The sequence below is a fragment of the Catharus ustulatus genome, assembly GCF_009819885.2.
Source record: "Catharus ustulatus isolate bCatUst1 chromosome Z unlocalized genomic scaffold, bCatUst1.pri.v2 scaffold_29_arrow_ctg1, whole genome shotgun sequence".
Classification (NCBI taxonomy): domain Eukaryota; kingdom Metazoa; phylum Chordata; class Aves; order Passeriformes; family Turdidae; genus Catharus; species Catharus ustulatus.
In genome coordinates this window covers 223,577-242,301 of record NW_024879446.1, presented here as the reverse complement: position 1 = coordinate 242,301, position 18,725 = coordinate 223,577, and the positions used below count along the sequence as shown (strand labels likewise).

At 41.0% G+C, this 18,725-nt stretch overlaps 1 protein-coding gene across 1 annotated transcript; it reads right to left on the bottom strand.

Annotated features, from left to right (window-relative positions):
• Positions 1-4,700: 4,700 nt before the first annotated feature.
• On the bottom strand, positions 4,701-17,553 carry LOC117011197. The gene is made up of 14 exons (XM_033086521.1): positions 17,387-17,553; positions 15,508-15,672; positions 15,326-15,388; positions 14,387-14,461; positions 12,469-12,504; positions 11,869-11,931; positions 11,274-11,339; positions 7,418-7,528; positions 7,237-7,299; positions 6,798-6,908; positions 6,599-6,661; positions 5,944-6,054; positions 5,745-5,807; positions 4,701-5,206 (listed from the first exon to the last, which is right to left on the bottom strand). Exons 1-14 carry the CDS (start codon positions 17,535-17,537, stop codon positions 4,725-4,727), a joined length of 1,623 nt encoding a protein of 540 aa, XP_032942412.1. The 5' UTR covers positions 17,538-17,553; the 3' UTR covers positions 4,701-4,724.
• Between the last annotated feature and the right edge of the window lie 1,172 nt (positions 17,554-18,725).

The window sequence follows — 18,725 nt, the reverse complement described above, 5'->3', positions numbered from 1 at the left end:
GTCCCTCTGTGGTGGGGTGTGGGCATCAGGAAAAGACATTAGAAAGGGGAGAAAGCAGAACCTATGGAGTTTGTCAGAGAAATTGAATTTATTTACTTTTTCTTGGAGTCTTGCTAGTGCCACTAGCAGGGTGACCTCTTGCTGAGCTAAAGAGAATCCTGGGATCTGGGGGTTCTCCTCCTTTGGACATGCTGGGAATCCCTGAGAGAGTGGTCCCTCGCCTGGCCAGAAGCAGAGGGGCTGCAGAGGCTGCCCTGGGCAGATGGATCTGCCACTGCTGCCTGCTCTGCTTCCTCCTGGGGTTCGCCCTGCTCTGCTTCCTCCTGGGTTTCGTCCCACTCTGCAGGGTCAGGCACGGGTTGGGGACAGCTGTGACTCCCTTGGAGGCTGATCTGTGACATTCCCGCTTACTGCTCCACAGTTGAAGCTTGCAGGGCCAGTGGCAGGAGTCCTCTCCTGGGAGCTAGTGCAGCTGGAGATGCTGGAACTGGTGCTGGCCACAGGCCTGTTGTCCTCTCTGGCGTGATGGAAGCACAGTAGCCTCTGGGCCTCCTGCTGCCCTGGCCCACAATGGCCTGAGGGTGCTGTGGAGCAGCAGTGATGTGTGCCCGCTGTGGAGAGGCTGCAGCACCTCCACCAAGGCCTCTGAATCCAGACCACGGGTGCAAAGGCTGTGCAGGATGGAGGCCTCTGCAGCCTTTGCCCTCCACCAGCGGTCTCCATGATGACATCATCACACAGCAGTGTCATCTCCACCATCCACTGGTGTCACAGTGGGACATCCATACCTTCCTTCCTCACACCTCGGCACACAGGTCTGGGACTGCCAGCAGGCATTGCTGTGGAGACAGATACGGGAAGGCCATCAGAGGACAGCAGCCAGGCTGGGTCAGTACCCTGAAAAGTCCCCATTGCCCAGTGCTCCTGGGTGGCCTCATGCCCAGGGACTTGACAGGACTTTTCCATTGAAAATGGCATCTTCCAGACTCTGTCTGGCCCTGGCTGAGACAGAGGCAGGAGGGGATATACTGGGACTGGGAGTGGCTGGCAGGGGCCATGGAGAACAGCATCCTGCACAATCCAGTGGCAGAGATGCAGGAAGAAGTCAGCACACTGGAGGCCACCCCCACAAGGGTTCCCAGCAAACTCCCTTCTGTGCCTGTCCCTGCAGGGCAGGACCAGCCCCAAGAGGAGAGGATTTTCTCCAGTTTCAAGATAAGCTCATTTGTTTTGCCTGTTGAGCACAGGCAAGATGGAAAAACAAATTAAAGGGAAGCAAAGTATAATACAAGTTGGTTTCTACAAATGAAGCTTTGATTACACTCCCCCAGTCTTCAGTGTCTTTACAAAACAACTTCTTTCATGCCATCAAATCAGTTATTTCCATATCTAACTAGCTCAATTTACCAACTTAACAGCTCTCAGAACAAAATGACATTCAATCAAGTTATGATAACAAAGTTAATCATAGTCAAAGGCTTCAACTACTTTTCACATTACACAGGAAACCATGTGTCTTAAAACTGTTAAAAATCTGCTTGAAGCTGCAACTTTGGATTGAGCATATGCCAAATTTATCCAATGTATACTAGATACATTCAATAGGTAATAATAAGAAAAGATATGTATGAAATAAACCTGGTTAAAAGATGCATTACATCAGATATGTATCAGCAATATTTTCTGAAATACTAAATTTGCTGCTGCAATAATTCTGAAGCTCATCAGTTGTCTACAATTTTCCTTTCTGAAAATGTAAAATTGTATTACTCTCAAAAGTAAGTACCTTCCTCAGGCTGCTAAGTAAAAAGATGTTTTCAACACATTACTTCAAACAAGAAGTGTTTCTCAAATCTTTTACAAAACTTAGGGAAAATGATCTCTTCTTGGAAAATTCCCATTCCTGTACAATTGTGCCTAAGCAATCACAATCACTCACACTATCACTCTGTCCTACTACACTACAAAGTACATATTATTTAATGTCAGTAACTTCATTTTACAAGCTAAACTAAAAGTTTAAAACTTCCCATTGAAAATCAAAGTGTATCTGACTATTTCAGAGACTAATAGATGTTAAAATACTACAAATATATAAAACTGCAGTCTTATACAGCATGTAAACACAGTAAAATATCATGATCATGACACATTTTTCGGCTCTAATCTTTTCCTGAAGCTTTGCGCAGGTACCAGGTAACCAGGCTGGGCTGGGTGTGTCCCTGCAGGGCCCCAGGGGCTACAGGTGCTGCCCAGCCAGAGCACGAGCATTGCTGTCCCCAGTCAGCTGAATGCCAGCACAAAGGCACCAGCCCTGGGCAGGAGCCAGCATGGGGCCATTCCTTCAGGAGAAGGGTTTGGGTCCTGCTTTTTTTCATTTTGGTCACTTCAACTGAAATGTTAGGAAAGGTCACAATGAAACCTTCTCCAGCCGTTCCCCTCTGGTTTCCCTTTTTGGCCCAAAGCTCTGTGCCGCAGGTGCCCTGGCTGTGTGCAGAGCAATGCAGCCCCCACAAACCCCTCGGTTTTCCCACAAGTGGCCATAACCTGTCCCAGGTGTGCCCAGCTGTGGCAGCACAAAGATCCCACAGCGCAGTGGGCGCTGTGCCCTGCCCAGCCGGGGCTCTCTGGCACAGAGCAGCAACAGCACCAGCACCTTCCAACCCGCTCCTGTCTTGGTTTCCCCTGGGACACAGAAGCCTCTGGGCCATTCTCTGACCCCTGCAATGACCACTGGCTGCATTGCCTGGTTGCTGTCAGTTTCACCCCAAAGTGAGGTTTTATGGGCTCCAAGTTCCAATTCTCAGGCTGGTGCACCAAGCCGTGTTGTCCCTCACATGCGTGTGTTCTCTCTCTATGCCACTGTGCTTGGAGCAAACACATTTGCTAAGAAGTTGGACACAGAAAGCATAGAATAAAAATGGCTTGGAAACTCTTTGCTGGGAGCTGGCTGCTAGAGCTTTCAGTTTCTTTCTTTTGAAGAAATAGTTGCATTTCTGAATGGAGGATACAGCTCTGTTTTTCCCTAGCTCTGTTCCAGCCAAAGCAGGAAATGCTGCAGGCCCCAGCAACCTCCTTCCACCTGCAGCTACCTTCAGATGTCCACAAAAGCCCCACTCCCTCCAGGGATGAGTACATATTTCTAAGTTTTAGGAAATTAGCATAATTGATAAAAAGCACCAGTTAGGAGGACAAGTGGTTATACAATTCTCCCTCAGGTCGAGTTCCGTCTCTGGAGTCCCCACTGGGCACTGGCTTTGTCCATGAAATGGTATCTCCAAGAATTGCCCTCAACCTTGGCTCCCAGGAAGAACGAGGATGGCACTGGGGCCTTGTACCCCCTGGGGCTTGGAGCCCTGGAATTTGTTTTGTCTTTCTGCTTAGGGAAATGCCTTGGAGAAGTACTGGGAAAACAGTCACTAATACAGTAGGCCACAGAGCTACAAACACATGTGTGAACAATAGAGAGGGTATAGAAAAGAGAAAAAGGAAAAACCTAAACGGCATCAGCAAGGTCCTGGGCGTGAACACACAGGTTCAGCTGGTCTTCTCAGCCCTATTTCTGCGTATTCCTGGGAACCAGAGGAATCCTGCTTGAGTCTGTGGGGAGATGGGTTTGGCAAGTAAAAGTTCATTTCTTCCATCAGCTGAGCCTCTCTCTAGCCTGATGCCTCTGCTTGTTGCAGCAAAACAATTTATGGCAGACAGAAGACACTGACACTTCCAGGGACATGGCTTTCTCCAGTGCCAGCTACGAATGGGAGTCAGAAGAAAAACTCTATTAAGCACAACTCTTTTGGAAGATTCCCTTCCTTTTCACTGTGTGAATAAGCTCTACATTCACCTCTGAATTGTCAGTTGTTTGTTAAGTATGAGAAGTTCTCTTTTATGATTTTTTTACTGTGGTTTGGAAATTGACAAATGCCAGACCAAACTGCCTTTGGAATATGGCCCACAGGGTAGTTTTTGCCCAGCCATGAGACTTCCAGATAAGAAAGCAGGGGCAATGGTATTTGCAGCCAAAACCCAAGTGTGGGAAAGCCAAAACATCCTGTGGAGATAAAGGCCTCCAGCTGTTCCTAGAAATCAACAGAGTTCCTGCCAAATGATTATTTATTACTAAGTGCAATCTGTTTGCCTGGATGAGAGTCATGCTCAACTGAAAAAGCAGAAAGATCAGCAAGGGTGCTCCCAAAGGCCCATCACATTGTTCTTATTCTGCTCATCTGTCTTAAGTTTGCAACTAAATGTGTGTCTGCAGCAGAGCTGATGAGAAAAAAAAAAGAAAAAGGTGAATCATGGCAGGGCCATGACATAATTTCATGGATGCCTCTCAACCCTATTAAAGTATTGTAGTCCTGGTTTAAAATAGACAGGCATGCAACAACTTTGAGAGAGAGAGACTAAAATGGCTTGTGGATTTGCTTTTTAAGAATGAAGAAAACCACCCAAAAGTGCTGTTCTATAAAATTTTAAAATATACTATATAAAAATTAACAACTGCAATAAATAAGAGTTTTAAAAGTGTTTTGGTATATGAATAATTAGAAACAAAGAAATGTGAAGATATGAATGCACATTTTCATAAAAATATGAAATTACAGACAAAAAGATACACTGAACTACAATACATAGGTTGGTAAAGCTGTACTTTAATGAGCTCTTTTTACATTTCTAGAGCTTTTTCTTCTGAAGAGAGGCTAGGATGTTGCATAAGAAGGCTGTCACAGCCCATACTGATTTCTTCTCCTTCTGGATGAGATATCCTGGCTGACAGATCTGAATGGAGGCAAAGAATGGGATCTGCGTGGTCTGAAACTGAAGGATGTGTTTACTGAGGACCCAGTACCACTTCCATTCCAACAGGAGGGAATGGAAAAGGAAAAAGTACTTAGTGGCCTAATACAGGAAGAATCCAGCTTTGAGCTAGTATTCATTACGGATGGCATAACGCTGACATACGTGCCCGATGGTCCTGGGGAATTGTAACTCCTGCCTCTCCAGCAACTAGGAAAGAGGAATGAAGGCAGAGGAGGAGGGCAGGGTCTCCAGTAGTGGTGTAAGTCAGTGTCACTTGCGTAGCGCATCACATCGGGGGTTGAGTGATCTGCAGCTCGCAGTGGCCTGAAATGTTGGCTGTAACTCTGGTCAAGATCACTTTCTGACCCAGAGCTAAAATGTAGATCTCGAGGCTCTCTCCCACTTGCTGAAATTAAAAAACAAACTAATCAAGAGAGTATCGACATTTGCTATTAAATACCTCTCACAGAGGTATGTATGTGAAGTACTTATAACTGTTTGCTTCTTGTCTTAAGTGCTTATTTGAAACACACAGCACCTGATTATGGACACTAATCTTTATTGGATGGAGGACATTAGCACAAGTATCCTGCCCTAGGAAGTCTGGGAAAATAAAAGCACTTTATTTGAAGTGCTACAAATATATACTGACAAATTTTAATGCTCATCATTATAATTGCTAGTGTGGGTATTTTTAATCAAGAAAACAAACGCATTCTGCAGTCTCCCTGACAAAAATTTTCATCCCTGTGTTAGCTTTCACCACTCCATTTCTTTTCTGAAAAATATCTCAGAACATTTCTGTCAGCACGAATATTATGACTCCATTATCTTTACAAATAAGCATTGTTGTTGTTTGCCTAGAGAAGCAGTGCAGCATGAAGGGAGATGCTGGCTCTGAAGCCACATCTAAGTGACTAAAACTGCTTGAAAAGCAGACTTACCAGGAGGAGCAGGACCAACAGGTGTACTGACTCCTTGGGGTATAAAGTAATTCGGAAGAGATTCTGCCAGAGAAAGTAAAGTAGCTTCAGAGAATGAAAATATTGAAACCAAGGAAATGCACAGAACTGAAATAATTATGGTTGGAAGGGAAGGCTGTGTTGGTTCCAGACACAGTGTAGGTTCTGTAGGGTGACACACCAGAGGCTGTGTTGGTTCCAGACATAGGGCAGGTTCTGTAGAGTGTCCCACCAGAGGGTATCTCAGTTACTGAGAAAGTATAGCATCTGTCTCTAGGCTCTCCCCAGCGTACTTGGAATAAAAAAAGAATAAAACTCAAATCAAGAGAGAATCTGCATTTTCTATTAAATACCACTCACAAAGGCAAACATGTGAAATATTTATAAATGTTTGCTGCTTGTCTTAAGTGCTTATTTGAAACACACAGCACCTGATTATAGATACTAATCTTTATTGGACAGAGGACATTAGAACAAGTATCCTTCCTAGGAAGTCTGGGGAAATAACAGCACTTTATTTGAAGTGCTACAAATATATACTGACAACTTTTAATGCTCATCATTGTAATTGCTAGTGTGGGTATTTTTAATCAAGAAAACAAACATATTCTGCAGTCTCCCTGACAAAAATTTTCATCCCTGTGTTAGCTTTCACCATCCCGTTTCTTTTCTGAAAAATATCTCAGAACATTTCTGTCAGCACGAATATTATGACTCCATTACCTTTACAAATAAACATTGTTGTTATTTGCCTAGAGAAGCTGTGCAGCATGAAGGGAGATGCTGGCTCTGAACCCACACCTAAGTGACTAAAACTGCTTGAAAAGCAGACTTACCATTAGGAACACAACCAACAGCTGTACTGACTCCTCCAGGTATAAAGTAACTCGGAAGAGATTCTGCCAGAGAAAGTAAAATAACTTCAGAGAATGTAAATATTGAAACCAAGGAAATGCACAGAACTGAAATAATGATGGTTGGAAGGGAAGGCTGTGTTGGTTCCAGACACAGTATAGGTTCTCTAGGGTGACACACCAGAGGCTGTGTTGGTTCCAGACATAGGGCAGGTTTTGTAGAGTGTCCCACCAGAGGGTATCTCATTTCCTGACAAAGTGTAAGATCTCTGTCTGGGCTCTCCACAGCGTGCTGGAATTAAAAAATAGAATAAAAACCAAATCAGGACAGAATCTTTTACTCCTCATTACAATTGTTAGGGTGTGGTTTTTAATCCAGTAAACAAACTAATTTTACAATCTCACTGACAAAACTTCTCACTCCTGTGTTAACTTTCAACCCCTTCTTTCTACGCTGAAACAAGTGTTAGAATGTTTCTGATAGTACTTACTTTATTGCTCCATTATCTTTTCACTTAACTACTGTTGTTATTTGCCTACAGAAGCTGTGCAACATGGAGGGAGATGCTTCCTAGAAACCCATATCCAAGTGACACTAACTGTTTGAAAAAGAAACTTACCATCATGAGCAGGACCACAAGGTGTACTGATTCCTTGGGGTACAAATGGAATCTGGAAGGATTCTGTACAGAAAAAGTCAATTTTAAAAAGTAAGGAAATGCACAGAATTGATATTATTATGGTTGGAAGGAAAGGCTGTGCTGGTCCCAGACACAGTATAGTTTCTCTAGGGTGACACACCAGAGGTTGTGTCAGTCCCAGACATAGGGCAGGTCATACAGCGTGTCCCACCAGAGGTTATCTCAGTTCCTGACAAAGTGTAGGATCTGTGTCTAGGCTCTCCACAGCGTACTGGAAGAAAAAAAAGAATAAAAACCAAATCAAGACAGAATCTACATTTAAAGTACTTAAAGGTATTTCCTTATTGTCTTAAGTGCCTATTTGAAACACATAAAGGTCACAAAAGCACAACTGACAAAAGACAGCAGCAAAAATATCCTACCTTAGGAAGTCTTGGAAAACAACAGCATTTTCTGTGAAGTGATACAAATACTTACCGACATCTTTTACCCCTCATCATTTAAATCCTAAGGCTGTGTTTTCAAATCAAGTAAAGAAATTTATTCTATAGGGAATAGATGCCCTGTAAGCCACAGAAGGGAGTCCTTTACATTTGGACATATTTCACCATCAATTGAAATCAACACTTCATACTCTTCAAACATTAGTCAGCCATATTGTTACAGGCAACATTTAAATTAAATTACTGTAATATTCAAATATGTTACAACAGTCAGACAAGTAAAGGTTTTGCATACCTAGAATACTGAGTACCAAACAATTTTTGCACAGAAAAGGCACTTTCTTTACCAAATAGCAAGGGTGGAGTTGAACTACTGTGTTTCTGAACACCTTGTCCTAAGTCACATCATGTGATTTATAAGTTTCATATTGTTATTATTTTAAACTGTGTGATTTACGCTATTTGGTTACAAGTACTACTTGTGTAAGTAAAGCCACATGATCAGGAGAGCATTTGTACTGGGATACCTGCATTCCTTGGCTCTGCAGTAATGTTGGCAAGTGACACCCAGTTGATTAAAATCAGGTAAGAATTACAAATTCTCCAGCAAAAAAGTAGTTTCTGGAAGACATCACTGCCTGGTGTATTCAGCATTACACACACTTACAGCTTCATAAACATCGTTAATATCCTTTTCTGGTTTTGCCTGTACTGATACAGGCAAATACTGATACATTCTTTTGTCCCTGTGATCATCTCAATAGTTGGGAAATTCTCTTCTGTGGCCTATCTGTGTTGGTTTTGCATGGGTTAATTTTGGTGAGGAGGGAAGAAGCCAGCCATGGAAGTGATATTTCTGTGAGGAGCTAAAAGCTTCCTTTGTGCCTGGCAAAACCAGTCACTGTCTGCCTTTGAGAATAGGCACAGTGCTAAGACCATTAGAAAAGCTGGTTATGCTTCTAGGATCACTTATTTACAAGAGACAAAACCTTGGGAACTCTCTTTCTCTTCTGTGAGGGGGGGTTGGCAGGCAGCAGAACCCTCCAGTCTGGGACGGGCCATGTGGTCAGGACCACACGGCCAAGATTGGCACGGCCAGGGCAGTGCCAGGCGGCCGCGGCCATCCTGGGATGGCTCGCAAGGAACTGGATTTGTTCAGCCGCCTTTAGCCGGACATGCTGCCAACAGAAGGGCCAAGTGGTGGCAGCTGCTCTGCTGTTCCTCTTCTGCAGTCAGCTTGAAGAAAGGTGCTGAGCAGAGCCGGCAGCCGGCACGTCCCGCATGGTGCCGGTGGGAACCACCGTGAGAGGCATGAGGAGCAACTCCCCAGTGCAGAGCCCAGACAGGATCAACCTTTTAATGCTGCAGAACTCTAGAAAAGCTTTTCAACTAACAGAACTTGAGAACAAGCGAACCTATGGACACCAGTCCTCTCCTAAGTCAGAGCTAAAAAATGGTGAAGACCCGTGAGAAGAACAACATGGCGACACTAAGGTCAGTATAAAAGAGGGACGGGGAGGAAGAGGTGCTCTGGGCCTTGGAGCTGAAATTCTCCTGGAAGCCATGGTGAGGACTATGATACAACAATCTATTTTCCTGTAATTCATGAAGTGCATGGGGGAATGCAGAATTCACCCACAGCCTGTGAGAAAAAGGTGCTCACGCTAGAATGCGTGGATGCTGAGAAGCTGTGATCTGGTGAAAGACTTGGACAGAGAGAGGGAGAACCCTTGCTTCCAGAAATACAAGAAAAAGACCCTTGCTTTTATACCAGAACAGCTGATCCTTAAAATAAAACCCTATGAAATGACACCAAAAACCCTCACACTTGTGGGAAGACTGTTTTGCCCATGTGAGGGACTCACATTGCAGCAGATTTGGTCAGGACTGCTGCACCTAAAAATTAAAACCACGTTGAAAAAGTTCACAGACTGTGAGCTGTCTCTCGTGGGAACGACACCATGGCATAGACAAAGACTACTCTCCCTAAGTGAAGAAAGATTTTTAGAAGTCACAAACTGACTAAAACCCCCATGTTTCTGTCTCCCTGTGTTGTCGGTGGGAAGGAAAGAAGAGCTGGGGGAGGGGAGAGGTGTTTTTAGTCCTCTTTATCCTTTTAAAAGGATATTAAAAGGATATTTTAAAAGGATTTTTAAAAGGATAACAAGCTCAACTATGGCAGAGGAGAAGAAGTAAATTATTTTTTCATAGGTCACTGGTGTTTAGCCAATGTCAAACCCACAACACCATCGGATTTTACTTGACTTTTTGTCACTGAAAGAATATTCACATGTTTCAAAGCAAATAAACCATCCGGTACTAACAGTACTAAGAAAAGTTACAATTATTTGAGGTCCACAGTTATTTAATTCTGTCCCACACTATTTCCAAGGGAAAAAAAGCCAGTGTGATAAATTTCTACAAAATCAGAGAAAGTAAAGTTTAAAAAGCAAGGAAATCCAAATAACTGATACGGTTATGGTTGCAAGGAGTGACTATTACAAAATTGTTAATGATTTAAAACAGAAAGAAAGGAAAAAGCCTTTGGAATGAAAAAAAAAAAAAAGAAAGAAAGAAAGAATTTAAAAACAGTAATAAAAGAAAAAAATCAAAACCCAAACACCCACCCACCTGCCACCAACGCTCACCCAAACCCAAAAAATCCAACCAATCTTGTGACGGAACAGAACCAAAAATAAAAATATCCAAACAAATGGGAACCATGAGAAAAAAGAAACTACAAAAAATTCATTACAAAAAATTTTTTTAAATTACAAAAAATTTTAATCCATGTGTAAGCTTTCACCATCCCCTTTCTTTCCTGAAAAATGTCTCAAAACATTTCTGCTACCATTGGCTCTATTACTCCACTACGTTAACATTTATGTGTTGTTGTATTTGCTTAGAGAAGCTAAGTAGCATGAAGGGAGATGCTGCTTTTGAACCCACATCCAAGTGACCGTATTTGCTTGAAATCAGACTTACCATCAGGAGCAGAAGGAGCAGCAGGTGCACTGGTTGCTGGGGGTGAAACGCAAGGCTGAGAAACATCTATTCAGTAAAAGAAAGTTTTAAAAAGCAAGGAAATGCACTGAACGTAAGTGATAATGGTTGCAAGGAAAGCCTATTACAAAATTGTTAATGGTTTATAACAGAAAGGAAGGAAAAAGCCTTGGGTTAAAGAAAATAAAAAAGAAAGACATTTAGAAAGTAATAAAGGAAAAAACCAAAAATCAAACATCCACCCACCTGCCACAACCATTCCCCAAAACCAGAAAAATACAAGGAACCAAACATTCAAACTCAAACAAAACAAAGAAAAAAGCCAAGGAAATAGGGACCAGTGGAAAAAAACCATTATAGTAGTAATTTTAATCCCCGTGTTATCTTTCACCAGTCCCTTTCTCTTCTGAAAAAAGTCTCAGAACATTTCTCTTAGCACTACTTTTAACGCTGCATTGTATTTACAATTATGTAAGGTTGCACTTGCCTACAGAACCTGTGCAGTGTGAAGGAAGATGGTGTCTGGAACCCACATTCAAGGGACTAAAATTGCTTGAAGAGCAGACTTACCACAAGGAGCACGAGCAGGAGGAGGTGTATGGGCTGTTCGTTGTACAACATTAACCTGAACACGATCTGTTCAGAGAAAATAAATTCACTTCAGAGGAGGGAAACGTGAAAAAGCAAGGAAATGCACACAGCCAAAATGGTTATGATTGCAAGGAAAGACAGCTACAAAATGTTAGCTGTTTATAACAGAAAGAAAGAAAGAAGTTTTTGGTTTAAACAAAAGAAATTAAAGGAAGTAATAGAAAAGCCAAAACCCAAATACCCACCCAGCCACTACTGCTACTCTGCAAAACCAAAAAAATCCTACCAACCAAACAACCTAACCCAAACTAAAACCAAAAATACCCAAGAAAAAAAGGATCAATAGAAAAAAAAATTACGGTGGTAATTTGAATCTCTGTCTTAACTTTCAGCACCCTCTTTCTCTTCTGAAAAAATGTCTCCGTATATCTTGGTTACAACTAGTTTTAATGCTGCATTATATTTACAATTACGTATTTTTGTGTTTGCCTACAGAATCTGTGCAGCATGAGGGGAGATGCTGGCTAGGAACCCATATCCAAGTGAGTTAAAATTGCTTGAAAAGCAGACTTACCATCAGTTTCTGTAGCAACAGGTGCAGCAGCTCCTTTGAGCACAAGCTGAGGCTGAAAATATTCTAATCAGGGAAAGTAAAATTACTTCAGAGAAAATTCAGAGTTAAATTCTGAGAAAGTAAATTTTGAAAACGAAAGATTTGCACAGAACTGAAAGGGTTGTGTTCGCAAGGATAGGCTATTGCAAAAATCTTAATGATATATAAAAGCAAGAAAACGAAAAAGCAAGGGAGGGAGGAAATTAAAAATGATAATAAAAAAATAAAAAATCAAACACCCACCCACACACCCACTTACCCACCAACACTGTCCAAAACCAACAAAACACAACCTACCAAACAACCAAACCCAAATTAAAACCTAAAATATGCAACCGGATTGGGACGAATAGAAAGAAAAAGCAACTCAGTAGAAATTTGAATCCCTGTGTTAGCTTTCTCTTTGAAAAAAGTGTCACAATGTTTCCATTTGCAGTAGTTTATCAGTAGCTTACAATTAAATACTGTTGTGTTTGCCTGCAGAAGCTGTGCAGCATAAAGGGAGATTTTGGCTCTGAATCTACAATTATTTGACTAAAATTGCTTGAAGAGCAGACTTACCATCACTGTCACGAGCATGAGTAGGTGGTGTTCTGGCTAGTTGGTGTCCAATGCAGCCCCAAACAAATTCCATGCACAGAAAAGAATTTTAAAATTTAAAAAAAAATTAATTAGAATAAGAAAACCAACAAGGAAATGTGCAGCACTGAAATAGTTGTTTTTGCAAGGAAAGGGCATTCCAGAAGTATTATTGGTTTATAGCAGAAAGGAAGGAAAAAGTATTTGAAAAACAAAAAAGAAAGAAAGAAAGAAAGAAAGAAAGAAAGAAAGAAAGAAAGAAAGAAAGAAAGAAAGAAAGAAAGAAAGAAAGAAAGAAAGAAAGAAAGAAAGAAAGAAAGAAAGAAAGAAAGAAAGAAAGAAAGAAAGAAAGAAAGAAAGAAAGAAAAGAAAGAAAGAAAGAAAGAAAGAAAGAAAGAAAGAAAGAAAGAAAGAAAGAAAGAAAGAAAGAAAGAAAGAAAGAAAGAAAGAAAGAAAGAAAGAAAGAAAGAAAGAAAGAAAGAAAGAAAGAAAGAAAGAAAGAAAGAAAGAAAGAAAGAAAGAAAGAAAAGAAAGAAAGAAAGAAAGAAAAAGAAAGAAGGAAAGAAAGAAAGAAAGAAAGAAAGAAAGAAAGAAAGAAAGAAAGAAAGAAAGAAAGAAAGAAAGAAAGAAAGAAAGAAAGAAAGAAAGAAAGAAAGAAAGAAAGAAAGAAAGAAAGAAAGAAAAAGAAAGAAAGAAAGAAAGACATTTAAATAGTAGAGAGAAACAAACAAAAAAACCCCAGGAACCAAACACACACCCACCCACCACCACCACCGCCAACTCCCTCAACCAACCTAAAATTTCCAAGTAATTAAGGATCCATAGAAAAAAACACATTAGAGTAATAATTTTAAGCCCTGTATTAGCTTTTACCATCCTCTTCCAAAAAGTCTCAAAATGTTTCTGTTAGCACCACCTTTACAGCCTCATAATGTTTGCAATTACGTATTGTTGTGTTTGCCTACAGAATCTGTCCAGCATGAAGGGAGATGCTGGCAAGGAACCACATCCAAGTGACTATAATTTCATGACAAAGCAGATTATCAGACATCAGGAGGAACAGAAGCAGGATGTGTACCAGCTGCTTGGGGTTCAATGTGACCCCAAAAGGAGTCTGTTCAGACAAAGTGAATTTACTTCATTGTGTCATGTTATGATGTAATATATAACCAAAAAGTATGTATTCTATTACCCTCTGTGTCAGCTGTTAAGAGAAATGGGGCAGTGTTCTTTATTCTCTCCATGACTCATCCCTGGTAACTCCCTCCAGGATCTCTGCTAATGGGCCATCATGGCTCCACTGCATCGCTCATGAAATTACATCATCCTGTTGTGAGATGCTCTGCCCAAGGGGGACAACCAAGCATTCCTAGCTGGATACAATCTGAGGTTTTGGAGCACCAGAGCAGCTATACTCACTGGATTCTCAGAGGGTAAGAGCTGCATAACCACCCTGGAACTTCAGAGGAAGACCAGACCCTTCTATGGGATTGCTGCTTCAACAGAACCACAGCTATCACTTCAGCAGGACTGCAGCCACCATTTAACTGGACTGCTGCCACCACCCTGACCAACAGCATGTGAAGTGCTATCCTGACTCTGTCAGTTTAAGCCAGTGCTTTCTGCCTTTATTCTAATTTCCCACTAAACTGTAACCCTGACTTGGAAACTCCTAATGGTTTGTTTTCAAACCAGTACATAGTACATGGTACCAGCTGGCTGGGGTTCAAAGAGGTGCCAAAAAGATTCTGTTCAGAGGAAAGTAAATTTACTTTGGAGAAAGCAAATTTTAAAAACCCAAGGAAATTAATTAAGTATTGTTGTATTTGCCTGTGCAGCATGAAGGGAGATGCTGGCTCTGAAGTCACATCCAAGTGACTAGAATTGCTGGAAAACTTACCATCACATGGAGAAGCAGGAGCAAGTAGGGGAGGTGAACCAGCAGCTTCAGGTCCAAAGTGAACACACAAAGATTCTGTTCAGAGAAAGTAAATTTTAAAAAGCAAGGAATTGCGCAGAACTGAAGCGGTTATGATTCCAAGGAAAGGCTATTACAAAAATGTTAATGATTTATGACAGAAAGAAAGGTAAAAGCCTTCACGAAAAGAAAAAGAAAAGAAAAAAAAATAAATTGGTGTACTGGTTGACAGCCTACTGAACATGAGCCAGCAGTGTGCCCTGGTGGCCAAGAAGGCCAATGGCCCCGGCCTGTGTCAGGAATGGTGTGGCCAGCAGGAGCAGGGAGGCCATTCTTCCCCTCTGCTCAGCATTGCTGAGGCCACACCTTGAGTGCTGTGTCCAGTTCTGGCCCCTCAGGTCAGGGAGGACGCGGAGATGCTTGAGCGTGTCCAGAGGAGGCAACGAGGCTGGGGAGGGGCTGGGAACACAAACCCTGTGAGGAACGGCTGAGGGAGTTGGGTTTGCTCAGCCTGAAGAAAAGGAGACTCGGGGGTGACCTTATCACTCTCTACAGCTCCCTGAAAGGTGGCTGTGGTCAGGTGGGGGTTGCTTTGTTTCACCAGGAAGCAATTGACAGAACAAGAGGACACAGCCTTAAGTTGCACCAAGGGAAACATAAAATGCATATTAGGAAGAAGTATTTTATGGAAAGAGTGATAAAGTACTGGAATGGTCTGCCCAGGGAGGTGGCGGAGTCGCCATCCCTGGATGTGTTGAAAAAAAGACTGGGTATAGCACTCGGTGCCATGGTTTAGTTGAGTTGTTAGGGCATGGGTTGGACTTGATGATCTTGAACGAAACTTCCAACTTTGTGATTCTGTGATATCCTGGCTAGGAACCCACACCCAAGTGACTAGAATTGCTTGCAAGGCAGACTTACCATCAGGAGAAGGACCACGAGGTGTAGTGGTTCCTTCGGACACAAATGAAAGGCAAAAAGATCCTGTCAGAGAAAGTAAATTTACTTGAGATGAAGTGAATTTTTAAAACTATGGAAGTGCACAGAACTGAATTAGTTATGGTTGGAGGGAAAGGCTATGTTGGTTTTTTAGAGTGACACACCAGAGGGTAAGCTGGTTCCAGACCCAGTGTTGGTTCCGTGGCACATTGCCTCGATGGCTCGGTCAGTTTCAGCCTGTGGTTGCTGGACATCTTGACTATAACTTTGGTCAAGCGGACTTTCTGACCTGTAGCTAAAAGGTTGATGTCTAGGCCCTCTCTGTTGTACTGGAATAACAAAGAAGAATAAAAAAACAAATCAAGAGAGAATCTACATCTCCTGTTAAATACCTCTCCAAAAGGTATGTCTTTGAAGTACTCATGACTGTATGATTCTTGTCTTAAGTGCTTATTGGAAATACAGGGCATCTGGTTATAGATATTAATCTTTATTGGATAAAGGACATTAGCACAAGTATCCTGCCCAAGGAAGTCTTGGAAAACAACAGCACTTTTTATGAGGTACTACAAATTCTTACCGACATCTTTTACCCCTCATCATTTAAATCCTAAGGCTGTGTTTTCAAATCAAGTAAAGAAATTTGTTCTACAGTTTCTCTTTCACTGTTATTAGGGAATACATGCCCTGTAAGCCACAGAAGGGAGTTCTTTATGTTTGGACATATTTCACCATCAATTGAAATCAACACTTCATACTCTTCAAACATTAGTCAGCCATATTTGTTACAGGCAACATTTAAATTAAATTACTGTAATATTCAAATATGTTACAACAGTCAGACAAGTAAAGGTTTTGCATACCTAGAATACTGAGTACCAAACAATTTTTGCATAGAAAAGGCACTTTCTTTACCAACTAGCAAGTTTGGGGTTGAACTACTGTGTTTCTGAACAGCTTGTCCTAAGTCACATCATGTGATTTATAAGTTTCATATTATTATTATTTCAAACTCTGTGATTTATACTATCTGGTTACAAGTACTACTTGTGTAAGCAAAGCCACATGATCAGGAGAGCATTTGTACTGGGATACCTGCATTCCTTGGCTCTGCAGTAATGTTGGCAAGTGACACCCAGTTGATTAAAATCAGTAATAAGACTTCTATAATTTGTGTGCTCTCCAAATGAGTGAAAGCACAGATTTCTTCTTATCTTAAAAAAAATCTGGCAGTATAAGTGCACTTGCAAGTTTCAGAGTCTCCTTCCATCCTTGTAAGGTTACAAACTCCAGGAGTGCTCCAGCCTTTTCAGTGAACACCAAAGGTTCACAAATACATCTCCTATACTATATTTAAAGAGTATTATATTTACATAGGTAATAAAAAATGCATTCCCCAGCATTTAAGAGCAAGAAATCTCTCTCTGCTTGAGAAGGATTAAGAAAATTTGGGTTTCTGAATGCAGAACTAGTAGGGAAAAAATGTCTAAGTAAACTCCTTTCTTTCCACATAGTATTGTCATAGCACACATTATTTGTAAGAAAAGAAAACCAAAGATGACACGAAGAGGCCAGGTGACAACAATGAAAAGCTAGAAATATGAGAAGGAGAAAAGAAAAAAGCAGTACAATGAGAACTCCTGGGGGGGAAAAAGTTTTTGGGAAGAGTGTAAATAAATACTCAGGACTAGATTTTATTTGTTTACCCCTCTGAAATGAAAAAGCAAGAACTGCTGATAAGCAGGATGGAGAGAGGGAGACCTTAATTACAATTCTGTACACACTGAAGGAGGGAGTAACAGAAGGTAAGAAAGAAGAAAAAAAAGAGAGATAGGTTTAGCAGGTTATATTTCATTCTTATGAGACAGCGAGGATTTTGTAAACTCTTATGGGGTTATAAAAGCAGATGGGTAAGACATGGGAAAATAAGAGGATTCAAACAAATGTAGTAGCTGTAAAACTTTGTGCAATCTCTGCTTGTTTTAGCGACTTGGGACTGATGTAGCCTTTGGTCATAATTAAGTTGTTTTTTATCTAACTTACCATGCAGTTCCAAAAGCTTGGTTTTCGCATCATGTAGCTCATCCTCTGCAGAATCTACCTGCTTCTGAGCATCTTTTTGAGCAAAGGACATTTCACTCTCCAGAATTCGAAGAAAAGACTCTCCTCTCTCAAGTTCCAACCTTAATTTCATTATTTCTTTTTCATAACGAGACATCTAGAAAATCAATATTTCGGAAACTGGATTCACAGCTGGCAATTTATCACATCTGAATTTGCAATGAAGTCTTGAAACTTCACATTTTAGATACTTTTTTAAAAATGCAAACTGATCATGTTCTTATATCATTTTCATGTACCTTAAACATACCCCTCTGTTTTTCCAAAGATACTTCAGCCTTAAGACAATAAAAGTTATAATGATATTCCACAGGCAATTTTCTGATAACTGTATTTAACAACTGGGAAAACAGTCATGTTGGGATACTAGATTATCAGACACCAATAACTCATTATGCAAATACAAACTTCAGTGCAATGGTGTTCAGCAGTCAAGCAGAATGCTATTCAACACAAAAAACAAAACAAAGAAAACACTTCAAAAAAGCTTCCTTTCTGCTATAAGATAGTCTAGTCACTGCTGCCAGAAATTACCACATTCAAGCCATCTGAATGCAAGAAGGTGGAAAGTAAAACATTCATTTCTTCAGAACATCTACACAGTAGCAGCATCCTTATTAACAGGAGATCCATGAATGGGAAATAATTTAAGCCCATGACAAAGGTTTTCCCTGATGCTCTTGTGGGAAACTAGTACCTAAATGAAGTAGCAGTGAGAAAATACTTCATTAAAATTTCCTTCAGTTTGAAATATTATTACTCTACAGGTAACAATTCTGCTCGCAGCAGTTTGTTAGGGTTTGAATGCTCATTCATCTTTTTACATTAAATACAGCAAATAAACCAAGTTCCTACAGGCAGCAGCATGAGAGGCTACATTCCTATTTTCCAGCTAGTGACTGTGATCTGGATTCACCCAATGAAAGGATTATTTCAAGAAAACAAATCACATTTAAGGAAACAAATTACATTTATTCTAAGGGTAAAATAAAGCAAGCAAGCAAGCAAAAAACCAAACAAACTCCTTACATCTTGATGGTGTTGACTGGTTAATTCCAAGTTTTTTTCCTCAAGCTTCTTGAGTTTACTTCTTAAATCTCCAATGGTGTCAATTTCTGATTGATTTTTGTCCTGAGGCGGTCCTTCTGCATCATTGCCTGATCTAAAAAATGGGTTTTCAAAACACATGAGCAGTCCTTTAAAATTTCCATGCTTCTTTACTGCAATTACCCAGGCATGGGCCCAGAGTTTTAAACATTCA